The following is a 19244-nucleotide window of genomic DNA, read 5'->3' as shown; positions in this document are numbered from 1 at the left end:
AATAATAACAAGCTTATTCATCGAACTACGCGGGGGATTATTGAGACTGTAGATTTGTACTGATTTGTGACAATCTGTTTCTCCGAGGTCGACAGTTAATATTCATATAGACTTACGCCTATTTCAATATTAATAATCAATCTATCTAATTTTGCCGACCAAAGATCGAAATTGTTTAATTTTGTCGGAAGTTATCAAAACATTGGATAGACTGATTATTGATAACGGGCGTTACCAGTCCGATGGATAAGACTGTTCTAGTGAGACAAGTTTAGTAAAGAAAAATCTCGATGGCCACCATGGCGGATATACTTTGACTCATTCATGCCATTCATCAGACTATGTGGATCTCAGAATGTTTTATAATTATCGTATTTATGTACCAACTAATTAAACCGCCCTAGTGATATTACCGACGCTTCTCAGTAACCAATGCGAAAACACACACAACATGTAAATATTGTTATTACAGGCAGCACAGTTTGATTTCCATGTCAGACGCCACTTCGAAAACTACCGAACCAATTCTTATAAATGATTCACTATTAGAAAGTCTGATTATTCTAGACGTCAATATATTGCAATGCGAGTAAATGCAGTATTAGAAAAGATTTACATTTGGAAAGTGATTGAATCCTACTGATTTCACGATATATATAAATATAATAGATACATAATACATTTTTAGGTGCCGTACCTAGCCGTAGGTGTGGCACAAAAAGTCTCAACCTTTCATAATATTTATGATGGTACCTCGTTTTTTTATAATATAGGAGCATGCAGTCCACCTGATGGTAAGTGGTTATGGCCGCCCATGGACATCTGTAATCAACCCCTGATAGGACTAGATATTCCCGCCTGAGTTCGGCCTCAGATGCGCTGCTACCCCTGAGAACTAAGCTGGAAAGCCTCGGAAAAGTCTCTACCTTACCACACCCTTCAAACCCGAACACAGCAGCGTTTAACGCTGCAATTATGAGGCAGAAATAGGTGTGGCGGTGGTGCCGCCGGAGTCGAACCACAAAGGGTCCTACCATCTTCAAAATAGCACATATTTATCACGGTAGTACAGTAACGATCACGGTAGTACAATATTAATGACGGCAGCACAATGATAGAGCATAACGCGAGGTGAGGTGCGTCGCTCTCGGCTAAAAATATGACACCGGTTCACTGCGCGCATCATCCTCACAAAGAACGCGTGTGCTGACCTCTAAATCGGGAAATGATACATATAATCTGCAATGATCATGAATTAAACGATTTGTAGACTTGTATTAGTGTACTAGCTTCCGTCTTAACTTCATTGTCGTCGACTTTAGGTATTTTTCTGATAAAAGTATTAAACTAGCCCTGTAGTCTACATGATAGTATATGGGCCCTGTCGCCCATGGAAATCAATCAAGCTCAGACTAGATTAAGCCTTACTTCAGGCCAGCCCACATTGCCTTGCAATTCCTGAGGACTATGAAACGCCTCGTAGAGTCTCTCCCTTGCCACTCGTTGAAGACCAAAACGCAGCATTTCTTAACACTACTGACAAAAGTGTTCTAATAAGCGATCGTGATAAGGCCAGTTAAAACCTCCAACATGAAGACACTTAGATATGCTAACTTAAATGGTGCTCGGTCAAACGATGTTGGAGTTTAACGATCTTATATATGAGTATGAGATGGATAAGGATAGATGGATAGATTCAATCTTGTTCCTTGGATCCAATTTATTTAAATTGAGACCCAATCTATATTCATAGTCACCCTAATACGACAACTAAGTTGAAGTTGATGCAACTAGGCTAGGCAAGTAGTTAAACGTTAGAGATTCAAATCATTTGTCTAGCTTGATTGAATGGCTAAATTTCAAACTCATTCAGGACACACCAAAGACTAAACCACAGACGCTAGATTGTAATTTTATTGGCAAATTTAGTATCAATGTTAAGATTACATATTTTCAAAGACGACAATTTTTCTCTTTCAATCAAATGTCAGTTGAAGCTCGCGTGTGCTAACCTTTAAATGCTTCAGGTATATTTACAATGCTTACAATTTCAATGATAGATTGGTCCAAATTGGATTGGTGCCTGTCATGTTACATGAACAGATCTAAAAGCCTTTGACTTTAAATCAAATAGGCATACGATTGTGGAACTCTAAGGAAGAAAGATTTATTTCTGATGTATCATAAGGATACATTTATTTTTAACTGTTGTTTGTAATAGAGTATGGTAATATAAAAATTTAAGTATAAAAATCAAATTTAATTTTGATTATAAGACGATATTAGTGTCCTTCTTTAGGCATTTAAATAATCAATAGTGATGATGATGTTCTATAATTAAATTAAAAAAAACATGCTAGTATGCTAAAAAAAATTAACATAAAACGTCACTTCCGTATACGATTTTTACTAAACCTAAAATTTTAATCATGCGGATTTATTATACTATTACAGTAATATAAGCAACGTGTATGGTAAGCATAATTTAGAATTTGCCAGTAGACCTTGGAGGCCACGTTAGAGTTGAACGCGCTGACGCACCGACATCGCGGAAGCGCCCGCCCATACGCCTCGCCTCGCAACCGCGACTCCTCTGTTGCAGACTGTATTCTACCGCTAAATCGATTTTTACAATAGCATTTCCATACGAATCTCTTTCAGAGACCATTTATTAACATTCAAATTGTTTACTTGTACGTAAATAAAAGTACATATTACGTAAAATATCATCTTTGAATTGTGTACTGTTAGTCCCGTCTAAATAGAGTTATTTCTTTTGAATATTAACATTTAGCATGAAAAGATGATATAGATGAATAGTATCATTTGGCATTTGGCGACGAATGCTTTGCAAACTGTTTAAACGTTAGCCTTTAGGAATTGCCAATAGACCTTGGAGGCCACGGGTGAGTTGAACGCGCTGACGCACCGACACCGCGGAAGCGCCCGCCCATACGCCTCGCCTCGCCTCGCGGCTCCTTTGTTGCAGACTGTATTTGTCCGTCACAATAATATTTATTTGTACCGTAGCGTTTTCCGCGCGCCTCGACTCGTGTAGAAGATTTATTAAGTTTTATGTTTAAACATGATTAATCTCCATTTCTCTATTGCGTGTTATTAGTCACATCTAAATAGGTAAATTGTTCTGAGTATTAGCCCCCATAAACGTTTAAATAAAGAAATATATACCTATTTTTTCGCATACTCATAATATAACTGGGTTAACAAAATAACCAGTTATTTTTGGTTAAATAAATAGACACATAAATCGTATTTATTTGTTACTGTATTTTTAGATAAGAGTATGGATTACTAAGAAATACATAATTATAATATCTAGTAAGTAATATGTATCGAAGTTGAATAGAATTTTATGATTTGAACTTGAATAACGCCCCTTGCTACTAATTATTATTGAATTGAATTTTTATAATGACTGATTCTAATTGTCAATTTTTTATCTTTGGTAGGTAAAAAATTGATAGATTTACTACAAATACAGGGTAAGATTAACTTATGCTGCATTACGCAAACAATACACTTATTACCGATGTCAGAGCACTGCGCACATCAGGTGCGTCTCAGTTGAGCGTACACGTCACATGCAATTGTGCGTCGCCGATCGACATTATAAACGTTGGCCACGTGGTCGAAAAATATTTATGCGATTGAAATGTTGGCACGGACGTCTTCGGTTTGCTGAGATGCCTCGACGCTGAGATGTTATTTAAAGAAACGTATGAATGTAGCACAAGTTCAAAGCGGCCACCGCGACGTCGGGATTAAGGTTAATTACCCCAAGGCCGGGGGAGTGCCAAGGAGACTCATCCCGCTGTGATTTTGTGTCCCATGAGGGTCATGGAGAAATAGAACGTCAAACGCTTGTATCGGGATAACGTAAACACACGGCACGTGTCAGCGGTTGCTACGTAACCATTGAGGCGGAAAATAGACAAACAACAAAAATCACCGACCGGAAAACCTTTGTGTTTATGGTTTATGTCTACTACCTATACTCTATATTTATATTTTATATACATTACAAAGCGGAAGATATTGTTTGTTTGAACGCGCTAATTTCTGGAAATCTGTTTGAAATAGGGTCTACCGTGCTCAGCAGTGGGACAGCAATGGGTTGACTATGAGGAGGGATCCCCGGAAATACTAACGGGATTACCAATAATGTTTTTGGATTCGATAAGCCATTTATTCATGAATATCTTTGGTCTATGATTTATAAAAATCGGTAATCCAGAATCGGAGGACTGTCATATATGTGTGAGGTTAATGAAAATGGTTATTGAAAATTTAATCGCGGGAAAAACTGCGCGGCATAACTAGTCAGCAATAAAACAGACATCTATTTAAGTTTTATTTAAATGCGTATCTAATGTTTATAGACTATGGTAATTTTATTTTCTACATTTGTATATCATTACGATTGTATTCAATATTTTAATTGTATTTACGTATTCCAATGAACTTCAATGTGATTAGTTCATTGACTGTTTGACAGTAGTGAATCACTTTCCTTTATATTAAATATAAGGTGGTATAAGTTAGTTGGTCGGTACTCTTTAATTATTGGTGGTTTATACAAAGGTCATTCAACCGCCGGTGTATCCTGTCGAATGAGTTCGCTATTTTTAATAGAATTGTTGATAAATTATGAAGGACATCCGATGAAACCGCAACTATGTAAATATTGAAATAAATTATGCTTTCTACACTTATAGCCTCATAACAGTATTGTTCTTGGGACGTGGATGCCATGCCAAAAAGATTAATACCTAGAATCAGAACAGAAATCTAAATTACATATCATCATTTACACATCTGTCTGGCCCCGGATCGAACCCGGAACACAGCGTGTCCGACCGGTATGGTGACCGCTCCGCAACGCCAGTCAACTACATTTAACCTTATCTTTCGAGTACGTAAGATTAATTGGTAGGAAGTTTGTATAATTATTTTGAAATACTTATATATAAAAAATCAGATTTCTTATTATTGTATCCGCGAAACTCTGAAAGTTTACGAAGGATTGACTTCATGTTCCCACGAGAAAGGGAACAGTACTGTTATTTATCTCTGTATCCCTAATAGAAATATAATAAAACTATGCCAAAAAGAAGCATGAGTGGGTTTAGAGAGACAATAGAATATAAGTACGGTTTACTTCTAATAAAATTAAAGTATGATTGTGTATGCTCAACCAAAAACTTCTGAATCAAATCGCAAGTAAACGTTTGGAGCTCCGAGCACCGACTCAGGCTAATTGCATTTTAGCATTGTTCAGAAGAAGCAAAAGAGGCAATTAATTTGTATGGAGACACTGTAATACATGCGAACGAAGCCGCCAGCAAAAAGCTAGTTAGTTACCAGTTATACAATATAGGATTATGGCCTGGTCGGAATAGAATTAATTGCTCGACATAAACCGCACTACGCCACGATATGACATGTACACGCGTAATTCTTATGACAAAACTGGCTCACTTACTAGGTCTTCCGTGACTGGTCACGATCTACCCGAAGCAAATCGAAAGAAACCGCTTCGGGTCATGTCTACAGTACTAAACAATAAATGTTTATGCAATCCAGTTGGCGCAGTGTTGCCAATGTTTGAGCAGGACGTTCCCATTTTGTGGGGTGTTATGTTTATGTCATGTTATTTTCGACATTCAAGAGAAAAACGGTATATTAAAAAGCTATTATTATTAAATATTTTTAAGCTATTAAGTTTTGGGAGTGGTTTATTAAACGACTTCGAAAAGGAGGAAGTTCTGTATTTGGCTGTATGTATCGTTTTTCGTTTCTTTTATTTCGGTATCGAAATAATTCAAATCTGTAGCTCATCGGAACATAAAGTAAAACTGATTACCAAATTCCAGCCGGACCGACAATACACAAGTATAAAAACAAAGAGACCTAATAAAAACATTGTAAAAACTAAACCTCTCAATGAGCTATAATATCGATTTTACATAAATGTGTTCTAGCGACGAGGCCATATAATTATTTAGTGGCGAATAAATCAATATTTGCATTCGAACACTAAGTTGTTCTAAAACGATAGTACTTAAATATTTTTGAAATCTTCGCCTGAAATATTAATATTGATGATGAGAAATTATTCCTTCGTTTTGAGTCTTAACGATTATATCCCAACAAAATTAGTCGTCTCCTAAAATCTCCTCATAGAATTATCATCAGTAGGAGCCGCAATCAACATTTATTCAATAATCTCTTCTGGCAACACTTTAGTCCGAAGTGTCCGAGCCGAGTTTCGTGAAACTACCGTTGGACACTTAGATGTTTCTAGAAAACGTTCGTCTGGAAGTGTCACGGTGATTCATACATTGGTTTGATGACCCTGTCTCGACGTTGTTCGACGTTACGCCTGCCCCGCTTGACTCTTCCACTGAACTAACGGTAACGTTTCGGTACCACGAAAGATACAATTGTATACATTTAGAGACAACTAGGTACCGCGCTTGTATTTTTCTTTCGTATGGTAGACGTTGATTTAGTTTTGTAACAGAGTAAAATGTTAGTTACATTGCTTGGCAAGCGGCGTGTATTAGTGAGATGGTTTGTTTATTTTATTGTGTAAAGCATTTAGTACAATAGCGATTCATAAAGTCTCATTAAATGCTACCTTTATAGGTGTTACACATGTCAAAGCTTAGTTAAAATGTTAGGATTAACAATAAAAGTATTAAAGGTAAATGATATTAAGATTAAGACGGATGCAACAATGGCAAAAATAACAATCAATAATAATAATATTCAAGCAATTATATAATAAGAATAGGAAAATTGTCAATTTTATCATCAAAGTACTCTTTAATCGTATAGAAGCTTTTTTAGCTACCCAATTTTTGACTAAATTCCAGAATTTTATATGGTTGTGGCCTTTAAAGTCATCCGGATTTTTTTCACGACTGATGCGAAGCATCAGAGAGTGCTTTACGATCGAAAATATTATAAATGTTGATAGCCATAGCTATTAAAAGCCACTGATGGGATTTTGTCCATAGTGCACCACGCTGGCCAAGTGAGGTACACCTTCTTCATACTGAGGTCCGCCATCTTGGGGCGTCCGCCATATTGGATTTAGAAAAACGTAGTTTTAACTCTAAAAATAAAACTATATCATATAAATATCACGTAATTTACTACAACTTATTACACTGCCTATAAAAGACTGGAGCTCCCTAGGACAATATAGAATATTGCAACTTCGTCGTACATGAATGATCGCCACTTATTACAATGAATTGGCGTTCATTATGCTCAATAAACAAACGTAAAACCATAAAAATATCACACGAAAGTGTTCTCAAAGAGACGTAAACAAACCGACACGTGCGTTTATTTAGGTTTGTCATACTGTTTCCTTTTAGGAGTTAACGGCCTACATTGTAACTCGAAAAGTCATCGACTTCTTTATTAAGAAACGAGCTGTGCCCGCTGCACGGGTTTCTTCGCTCGGATCGTTATTGCTAATGAGCGTGCAGTTTCGCCAGCATTTAGAAGTGTAAATAAATATTATGGATATTTTATAGAACTAATTACTACTAACTGCCAGTGAAAATCCCATCAACATCGGTCCAGCCGTTTCGGAGATTTGCCGAAATAAATGTGCCTGCTGCGCGCGGGTCTGCTCGTAGTGCTCGCTTGGATTTCGTTCTTATTGCTAATTTCGCCCCTCTTTCTTCCCACTTACCCGGCTAACACTTTGAATGCCACCACGCACAAGGGTATCTCTCCACCAGACATACAAAAATACGAAACTAAAACTAGCATTTACATCTTGATGAATGATATCATACAAATAAAATTTAAAGAAAACAAATTAAAAACAACTAAACTAAACTTTACTTGTTAATAAAAAATGACTATAATTTAAAGCATTAAATATTTGCATTTTTATATCAGATACATCTTTTTTCTAAATAAAAGCGTGTTACATTGTGATTGACACAAAAAACTTTTCAGGTTGTAATGTTTTTTTAATTTAAGCTTGTAATAAATAAATACTGTTATTTTAAAATCCACTTCACCCACGTACAAATTCAATTATCTGTATCGGCTGATTAATACGAGTCGAGATTTCAGTATAAAGACCTCTGTAGATCTGGGTCAAACCACGTACCCACGAAATGTTCCGCCGGGGTCAACACCGCGTGGTGATGGCGCAACCTTGCGATTCAAGGGAGCCACTTGGGCCTTCATCAATTTTTATGAGCGCTATGTTTTTGCACGCATAAATCTGTCTTATAATTTAAAAATACTTACTGTGTTTTCATCCGTGAAATAGTTCATTTTAAATCGGTCACGTGGGTAGCAATTTTTTAAACAAAATGCTTTGTATATTAGACTTTAATACATAATTATAAGCAAACGTTATACTTAATACATTAATAGAATTTTCTATGTTGTGAGTATCATAAGCATAACACAAGTTTCTGGGGTTCAGAATATATCATGTTACTAGTTGACCCGGCAAACGTTGTTGCCATATAAATAAAAAAAATGTTAAGGGTGATCAACCCTTATCACTTAGGGGTATGAAAAATAGATTGTAGCCGATTCTCAGTCCTACTGAATATGCATATAAAATTTAGTGAAAATCGGTAAAGCCGTTTCGGAGGAGTACGGTAACTAACATTGTGACACGAGAATTTATATATAACACAAATTTCTGAGGTTCAGAATATTTCATGTTATTTTGAGCTTAATCGCTCATCAAAGACGAGACTCTCAGTCGCCAAAATAACATATAGTATCAATAAGCATGCGTTATACAATAATATGAACTCAAATAATACAAAGATACATACATAAAAAGCAATTTCTAAATGTAACGTTATATAGACTGTAAAATAGGTATTGTGAGCTAAAAGCGAGCAATGTTATCTGAGGTTTGTAGTTAAAACGAAATACTCGGATTACGTCCTACCTGAATTTTGTAACCTACATTCTGTAAGGTCTGCGGAGTGTGTCTACAGACCGTGTTAAGTCAAATAAGAATTGTAAGAATAAAATGGTTTGACTTTTGTAAGTATGAGCGTAAAACATTAGGTGTTCATGTTTTCTAGTATTCTAGATATAAGTAGATTATTGAAAATTAATCTAATTTACACAGTGTTAGGAATAATGGTAAGAGTAAATTTAATTGTCAAATGAGGGTATTAACTAAAAGTGGGCGTATAAAAGGGCACTGTAGATCGTCTACTGAGTAGATATTTTCCAATTTTGGTAAAGAACGTTACTCTGCCTGTTGCTGATTTGCGTTTATTTTTGCATTTATTTTGGAAACTTAAGGATCTCGGCTTACAAAAAGGTGATTTTTAAATAATTTCCTGACGATATTACTAACAATAGATTATAAAAGTAGTACACCAGATATTTTGTAGCTGAAGGAAGTCGTCAGGCGTCGGGACTTAGAGCGGTAGATAGGTGAAGGGCCAAAACGTATGTCGCTAAACAATGATAATGGTCCTCACATAATTAAATAATACCATTTCTTATTTTAGGTCCGTCGATGTTCCTTAATCCAGTTCCAGAGTAGCCAACACTTCCAGTGTTTACTAAACATCAAATATACTGAACGCCAAGTTGCTATTCCACAAAATGTATTTGCTTTAGCTAATGTTTCACGTTTTGCTTTGGCTAAGGCGTTTCTTTGTAACTCCTGGATCTCGGTAACGAAATTGTGCATAATTCTTCGGAGAAACGAAGATAACGCATAAGTGTTTTCTGGAAGATGCGCCATCACATCAGATGTGACTCATGGCGGGAACGATTCCCCGAAGTGGAGCTAGAGACATTACTCCATTACTTCTTAATCAAGAAAATGTTCCTATCCCATTGAAACAATATTAAGGATTGAAATTAGCCTTTGGTATTTTGTCTATTATATTTTACATCGACCTTTTTGATAATAGGAAACATCATTTAGCGTATCCCACAAAAATCATTAACTTCTATGATAACTATTAATGATTATTATGAAAAAAGGGACTAATTAATTATAAAGCAATGAAGCCTACGTCAATCTCACAATTTCCATTAATGTAACGACACCTCATACGTTTAAATCTGTCAATCCGTTTAGGTTGTAGTACTTGCCAAAGAATGAGACATATATGCATACATACGCAAAAGTACCACAAACTAAAATCTAGCAACCTTCTTCAAGTTCAATTCTATCTATTGTAGACTATAAAATATTTCATACTATCATTTATCATGAATTCATGGCACATGATTATAGTATTAACATTCGCCTTGATAATTATGCGGGTCTTTGTCACATGTACTCACTTTTCATCTGAAAATAGAAAACACAATTACCGTAGACCCGTAGAGGTTCATCCGTTATTCAGAAGGCTGCATACGAGAACGTGAGGTTAGATGTAGTTAGAGTATTTAGACTCTCAAAAGTAATGTGTGAACATTGGCACAAAGCCGAGACGTAGCTGTGATGAGAACTAAATATATTGTTTACAGAGATAATCGAATCATATAAATACGAAATCAAAATGAAACTGAAATTGAGCGAGATTAAAGTGAGATATGAATTTCTGTAGTAGATACAGGTGAGAAGGGAGACAACATACAAAGAACCAGAGTAATTGATGTAGTTGTAAGGGTTAGCAAGAATTGCCAAAACACTGGATTTATCGACCGCAAAACGAGTCTGGAAAAGTATTTTCAAAGTGGGAAGATGGAAATGTACACTGGTGAACTTAACACATCCTAACGTGAGAAAAACGTACTATATAGATATAAGTAATTAAGATTAATGAAGAAGACTTTTAATACAGTAATAGAGGAAGAAAACACGTTTTTTAAATATTATGTAATCATGAAGCTCAGCTTCTATTTTTCTTTTAAACAATATCAATTTTCAATAAATGATTTTGCATAACTAAGTAAATATATTTTAGCAAAGTTTCATCAATCAGATGATATTGGTAACCAAGTATGACGATGAGTTTCAGTGAGTAAGACAAGGAACTTTCACTATTTCCATAGATATATTTCTCTCGACTTACATTTACTTCAAAATTGGCAAACTTTACGCTAGCATGTTAACTATGATTCTACGTTAAATAAATCATAATAATGAAGAGTAAGCCTTTTCATATCATTGAATTAACGGAGACTCTATCAGTCTCTATTAAGAATACTTGTAATAGGTCTCATAGCGTTTTAATGACTAGTACGTTTACGAAGAAATTAAAAAATATTCATGAAATATTTCGGTAGTTTTCCAATCTTCTTTGTATATTTTCATCCCTGTTATTCTTAGAAATATGCTTACTAATTTATAATAACCTTAACTACGTTAGATTACATTTCGCAAAGCGCAACTATTTAAGGGATTAACTTATACAGGATATACCCAATAAACGTGCTGATGAAGCCAGAGTAATAAAGATTAGAAACTACGTCACAATATACTCCAGTATATCTATGACACTCATTTTACACAACCTCATTAAGCATCGAACAATCATCTGTATGTATTGTTTCAGTTGCAACTGTGCCAGTTACCTATTTATCTACATTTTCATGACAGTGGGCGACTTTAATTGCCACATCGACTTTACTGTTCTAATTGTTTAGTACCCTGGGATCTCGTCGTCCTCTATATCGGGAGAATTTAATTATTTTGCGAGAACAAAGCTCCTTTGTAGTAATCCTATATACGAGTAACCGAAGATATTGTTGAAACGCGCTACTCTGGAAGAAGCTGTCGAATTTCAAGAAGTCTTTTAAGATTTGATATACCATTTTTGATCAGTCCAAGCCAATAGTTATTGGGATCTTTTACGCGAGGGAGACTGGGGCGAGCGGGACGAAAGGTTGTAGAATTTTTTATGAATACTGTATTAAAATGTGGGTGAATTTGATCAACACAGCTTTTTAAGATGTGGCCTTGGGCACGTACGACGGTAGTCAATTGACTTGACTTATTCACTATTTCGTATTTTAATCAGTTTTTATGCAGTAAGTCTGCACTATCATCAGTACGATGTCCAATCGTGTACCAAAATGGCTCAGTAATAACAGTACTGTTGATACTAGAGTTCATAATTTTGTAAATTTTAAATGAATACTCGTAACAAACCTTACAATTTAGACTTTATATAAAAAAAACTAAAAGCTTCTTTTGTTAACTACTTATATCAACCCAGCAGGTCTATGAATACATAATATAATATTAGGAGGTTTTTGTAAGCACCAGATCAATAGACCGATGCAAAAACTTAGGAACTACCTGTTTCATACCATTGTCTTTTTTATTTCTTACAAAATTCGTTCATGCGAAATTTTGTTCTGAATGCTACATTTGATCTACAAGTACACCTATACATATTTGATTTACAAACCAGGTCGAATTTAATGATACTTATTATTCAACCTAGGCATACCTACATTGGACAAGCATGTTATAATTAAATAAAATATGTATTGTCTATTGTTGGTTTAAAGTCAAAGCTGTAAAGAGTAATCATAGTCCATTATTTTTTGTTTTATGTTATTTTTATTTTTTGTCTCTTTCTATTATAGTTTTCATTTGTGTTGCAATTATCCGAATAAATGTTTCTTTCTTTCTTTCTTTCACTATTTTTTTTAACACAAATATACTTATTTATTCTTTATTGACCATATTTAAAAAAAAATTAGTACAAAAGGCGGATTTAATGCTAAATAGCATTTTTACCAGCCATTCTTAGGGATGTGCAGAAAAAATATTCGGTAGCTAACTATTATACTCGTATTTTAACAAAATTTAAACAAATGATACAACAATGGTAATAAAAGTTTTACGCCTATGTTTGTATATTTGTTTGGAAATTAGTTTGTAGAACGTGCAAGATGTGGAATGGACTCATGAGGTATTTCCAGAGCGCTATGACATGGGGCTCTTAAAATAAGGTGCAAAAAGAGCTCTCCTTCAAAGCCGGCGATGCATTGGCGACTCCTGTGGTGTTGCAAATGTTCATAGGCAACGTTGACTACTTCCATCAGGTAGCACGTCTGCTTTATCGTTAGGCTCAAATATATAAAAAAAAACATGTCCGTAACTTTTAAACAGCAGTTCTTTGTTAATAGTTTGAACAACGACTGTTCAGACGTTTAGAAATCAATAGAATTTTATTTAGTGTTTAAAAGGGTTCCGTTTTATCTTATTATTATTTAATATTATCACCACTATTCGCTTATTATGTATACTGTATCGATAATGATAACAGTCATCATTAGGAAAGGCAGCCTTTACAACAACTATTTTTGCTGGTAGCAACAAACTTACTCATAACACATTTATGATAGATAGGAAAAGGATTTTTGTCGTAGTTGCCTCTACACAGCAAAGGCCATTTACCTTCAGTTTAATTATGTAGTCCAACTGATACGCCGGTTACAACTACTATAATCTACCTATTAATAGGTATCAATGTCAAGAATCTTTTAATGTACATCTTGAATATTCATAAATAACGTTTCCACGTGGGCAGTGTCGCGAGAATCGCGATGTGCTCGCTGGTATAAATAAGATAATAATCATAAATCGACACCGATCACTCCGATTTGAGATCGGCTTTGTAGTTATATAAAAATAAACTTTTGTTGTGACTGACATTACTGTTTTTGTGTTTATAATTTATTTTTATAAAATAAAACAGTGGTTTCATTAAAATAATGCTGTATAGTTACGTCTTTTACCAGGACAATACCTTTTGTTATTTAAAAATACATCTATCCTCATTCCGTCCTTGTGTTTCAACATTATGTTTAGTAACTAAATTTAATAAAAGAAAAATAGTTGTCTAATATCGAAATTGGAGTAAAACCTTACGATTAATATATTTTAATTGTCGACATAATAGTTAAACCACGTCATATAAAAGATGTAGGTGTGTCATGCTGCCAATTAAAAAAAAATGATAAAAAAAATGGTCAAATTAACGTACATTTCAATAGTCCGATATCACCCCAACTAACCTTAATATATTGGAGCATATAGTTAACAGCCCTACCTGAGTACCTGACCCAGTATACCCAACCAGTTTTTTAGCAATTAGTACAAGACAAAACCAACGTCGTAGGAAATATTTTCGACTTTAGAAATAAGCCTTGTAAAAAGACAAACAATTGCTATTGTTCGAGATTTTCCGTAATCCTTTATTGTCCCAGTTGTTGACTTGTTATGTATTATAATATAAATAAGATTTTTGTTTTCAGATTTTTACCCATTATCAACGAAAGTTCTTAATTTTAAGAGCATGAGATTGTATTAATAATACTATAGTATAATGAAATATCAAACTTCATAATAAATAAAACAATTTAAAGAACAGTTTGCTTACAAAAATAATCTTCGGGTTGTAACTTTACAAACATTACAACTAATCGTTTATGATAGTACCTACAAGTAGCTATTGCGAGCTATGCATATTAAAAACCATAAACAATCACATAATCAGTAAATCACGAAAAGTCCTTATAAATATCTTATACTTTAATTAGTGTTTTAGGAACCTGTACCTACTGGATGTAGTAATTTTAATTTTTCAGTAAAATTTCTTAAGAAATTACTAAAGAGATTTTTGGTAAGTTAAGATTGGTATAGACATCATATTAGACGGTAAATGTTATGTATATTTATCAATTTACTAAAAATAAATTATACATACAGAATTACAAGTAGGTACAATTGTGGTATTATATTAATTGTGTATCTAAATTCAGTTCATATACAAACACAAAGCAAGCAATTACATTGTAAACTTACCTCATATACATTTGGATGCCATACTTTTGTTAAAAACCTAATGGAGGGCGGTGAATATGGGTAGTCTGTGGGAAACTTCATATGTGCCTGAAACAAAGAACAATAAAATGTGAATGATGATTCCTTAAAACTTTTCTTCAATTTTTTTTTGATAATAATATTCATTTTAATCAATACATTTTAATAGATGACTAAAATAATAATAATAGACAGAAAGAAGAAGGATGGTTCCACCACACATATTTCTAGTGCGAAGGAGTTCTTGGGTTTTGGTAGAAGGATTTGGATACCCTTGACATACATAAGAGCCGATTATCTTAGTTCTCAGGAATATTAATACATTTGTAATTAGCTTCAGGTAGAAACCTTGTCTATACTAATATTATAAAGAGGATAACTTTGTTTGTTTGTTTGATTGTAATGAATAGGCTCAAAAACTACTGGATCGATTTTAAAAATTCTTTCACCATTCGAAAGCTACATTATCCACAAGTAACAGGCTATATTTTATATGAAATATATTTGATAAATAGATTTTGAGGCGGTACAAAGTTTGCCGGGTCAGCTAATTTTGTATAAAACTGCTTACATATGTCCCTGGGCGGCAGTGACCACTTACTGTTAAGTGAACTGCACTCATTTGCTGCTTAAATCTTATGAAAAAATCCTATTCTGAAGAATAAAATTACATTTAAACCAACTTTAATACAGGCGGTCAATATACCTATGTACAATTGACCTGTATTTTTTTTAAGAAAGCAGTTTAATCAAAGTGACCGTCTCGTATAACAATAGACACATTGTAATGTTATTTTACATATTATTTGTAAAATAAATTATGTATTCATGATCCAATTAATTACCTTTGTGACAATACAGACAGTGATTATACATGTAGGTACAGAATAAAGTAAACATTATGTAGGTAGATTAATTTTATTTTCAGATCACTGTAAAGACAATGGGAATAATTTACTTGTATTTATATTAGTGTGATTATGTTCACAGAAACATAACAATTTTCCTTAAAGAGTAACAAAAATATTCATTTTACTTTATTAATCCCTATTTATAAGAAAATTGGAAATAATTTATTTTTGATACAGAATATTTCATATAACTCCTAAAACCACCATTTATTTGTAACAACCAATAACAACTTGGTAACAACCTTTCTTTATTCCAATCCAAGTACAAACGCTTTTAATTTATTTTAAAAAAGATTGCTTTCTATAAGAATTTCATTATTCAAAGTCATCTAAAATAAAAATAAACGATAAAAATTGTTTTGTGAAAATGTCAGTGAATGCTTTATACTGAGAATTTTAAAAATGTCCTATTGGTAACAATATGCAAGCAATATTGAACAGTCACCTTTATAAATCGCCATTACTAATGATAAGTTTACTTGTCTCAGGGGTGTACCCCGTTTGAGTTATCAGTATGTTATTGTGGAAATCCTAGCAATTTCCACTGGCTTGCAAATTACCAACAGATTGTATGGACTACTAATCTCCTGTTTACATTCTACATATAAATTCAGGCTCCCCTGATTATAGGAAGACCATAGTGCATAAATGAATGGGTGGCAATTAATAATTTGTGTGATTTGAAGCCAAACTTATTTTTAATGTTTATTATATTTTTAAAAGCACAGAATAGACGAGTGTTATAATACATACATCTCCCTCAAGAATAATACCTTTTTATTTAATACTCTTTTAACTAATTTGAGAAACATTAGAATATTTTTTTATATTAACAACATTTACTAGTTAACACAACAACATTTAGGTACATTGTTAGGCTCAGAATTGTATTCTGTGAGATTATATTTTGAGGATTTATTTGCGGGTTGTAGATAGTTATGTATCTACTCTATACATAATATATCACTGTAGTCTTACAGTGATATATTATTGTTAGGCAGTACTAAAGATAACAGAACTTTCCACATTGATTGCATTAGCACCACCATCAAAACTGTTATAACAGAGCCATAAAGCTGCTGTGCTTTGTAAACGGTTTTAGGCAGAAAAAATAACAAAAGCATTCTAATTTAGGTCATAGAATCAGCATAGCTATTGTGATCAATTGCAGTTAGGTAAGGCTTGTGTCATATTTATAACATTTTATAGATACTATGAGAAGCAGTGACTACTTAACATCAAGTGGATTACATGTTTATCAAGTGCATATAATATAGTCTGCTACTTATGTTATATAAAACAAAATATTTACATTTATTTGTTATTTTTTATTTATAGTTTCCATCATAAGGCTGATTAATTTATGTCTTCGGCAAAGTATAATTAAAAACCCGCACTAATGCAATCCTAGGAATTTGCATTTATATATAACTTTGCTGATGATTTTCCTAAAAACAATGATTAATATATTGTTGCTTTTCGAGGAAAATATGACATCTCAAATTTACCTGTTACTTTATAATTAGACAATCTGGTCATGATTTGACTCTTATCTGCAACTATTAGAGTGGGTATTAGACCATGGCCATCAAAATTTCTCTTTGAGGAAGATATCGGAGTTAAGCTGTGGTCAGCCTAGGAATGAGATTTTTTTTTTTTTATAATATAGAGGTTACAGACAAGCTTGCAGTCATTCTGATAGTCCAGATATAATAAAAAGTAATCAACTCCAGATATAATAGATATTCCTACTTGAGGTGAGCCACAGATGCACTACATCCCCAGAGAAATAAGCTGGAACGCCTCAGAAAAGTATGCCTCTCTTCCCACACCCTTCAAACCAGAACACACTAGCACTGCTGTTATTAGGCAGAAATAGGTAGTTTAATTCACTGGTAATATAATTTATATTTACACATATTGGGATTTTTGGAAGCAAACACTTCACACCACATTATAATGGTAGAATAAACTCTTTTCAAGCGAAAATCTTAGTCCGAAGTATGAAAAATTGTGGTATGCATGGATGGAAACTAATGTAGAAATTACCTTGTATTGTTATCCATACAAATTATTTTGTTTATTAAAGATTTTTGCATGGCAACATTAAGTAACCCCTGTTCTAACAGTTTATTGTACTAGTACAAGTCTTTCTCATTATGATTGTCAATTTTATAGATCTTTTTACAGTTTTGCACATAAATAAGCAAGATATGACTTCTTAATGTTGAAACCAAAATAGTACCTGTTCTAATATGTGGTGTTATGATTAATATTGTAAAAAAAAAATAGATAATTATGCCAATTACGCCATATAAATATACGAAAAAGCTTTTCTCTGATCCTAGATTCTTAAAGCTAACCCTATTTATTGAATAAAAACACTTATTCCATTACTGATCTGTAGCTGTGATAAAAACTAACATAGAAGAAATCAATCTAAGTAGGTAGCTACCTAATATCTAAATTAAACAAAGGTTATTGTTATGTTGCCAATGCTTTTTGCTCTGTTTCTATGCAAATTTATTCGAAATAGTTTTTATACATTTCAACGTCTGAAAGTACCTTTAAGGATAAAAAAATACATTACGCAGGAAAAAACGTCCAAATAATGTTACCTTGAAGTATCCGCCTTGATAAAGCGTGTCGGGGGGTCCAAAAATTGCAACTTCCCACTCAAACAAATTGTCCTCTCCCAAAAGTTTGACACGGAAACCTTCCACTGGCTCTTCTTGCAAGCTCTTGTATTCCAGCGCTAGGGCTCTCAGAGCCGAACTGGTCGGTACTGTGTGAGACATTTTTATTAACTAATTTCTACGTACAGTCACAAAACTATCACCGTTATCAATATATGGAAATTCTATTGACATAACACTGTTCAACTGTCCTGGCGTTCCACGTATTCACGGCATTTCAATCGAATCGAGTCACAATAACAACGCACGAATTTTGGTAAACATGTCGCCAAAAACTCACGGATTTAACTATTCACACGATCATCCCGATAGCGCATGCTGACAGTATAACTATGAAAAATAATCCGAGAATCACAGCGAGTTTTAAAACAATGAGAAAGCTACTATTCAGTGTCCAAACAATAGCACTTCCAAGGAAAACGGCTGCGTGTTCGTCCGTACACAGCTGCTATCTGAGTTGCCCGAGCGAATATTGTAGAACAGCTGTTAGTTATTTCTGTGGTTGATTGCGCAGCACTGTGACGCACGCGGCCATTATTGACTGTCGATGTCAGTAGTGACATCTGGCATGATTTTTTTAAACTTTATGCGTTTAATATTGTTGATATGGCAACTCTTAGCAAATAGTTAAACTTTATGGCACTAGATGGCAGTACAATATTAATAAATGCCACTCACGCCATCTTTTATTAGTACTGAACAAATATATTTTTATAGAACGCCAATAGATGGCGTGACAAGGTTAGATAAACTTGGTACAGAAAAACAATAAACCTAAGTGTAAAAATGTGCTAAGTAACA

At 33.8% G+C, this 19244-nt stretch overlaps 1 protein-coding gene across 1 annotated transcript in view; it reads right to left on the bottom strand.

Annotated features, from left to right (window-relative positions):
- The window catches only part of LOC140752604 (ubiquitin-conjugating enzyme E2 R2), a 40367-nt gene extending 21404 nt beyond the window's left edge, over positions 1–18963 (bottom strand). Inside the window, exons 1-2 of the mRNA XM_073086959.1 lie at positions 18366–18963; positions 14819–14905 (exon numbers count right to left, since the gene is read on the bottom strand). Coding sequence (XP_072943060.1) covers positions 14819–14905; positions 18366–18545 — 267 coding nt within the window. The 5' untranslated portion in view covers positions 18546–18963. The remainder of the gene's footprint in view (positions 1–14818; positions 14906–18365) is intronic.
- Between the last annotated feature and the right edge of the window lie 281 nt (positions 18964–19244).

This window comes from Epargyreus clarus, unplaced genomic scaffold (assembly GCF_041222505.1).
Source record: "Epargyreus clarus isolate Ecla_fem2 unplaced genomic scaffold, WU_Ecla_fem_2.2 ptg000024l, whole genome shotgun sequence".
NCBI classification, from domain to species: Eukaryota; Metazoa; Arthropoda; class Insecta; order Lepidoptera; family Hesperiidae; genus Epargyreus; species Epargyreus clarus.
Note: the sequence above shows the minus strand (reverse complement) of the source record. Positions and strands in the feature narration are given on the sequence as shown.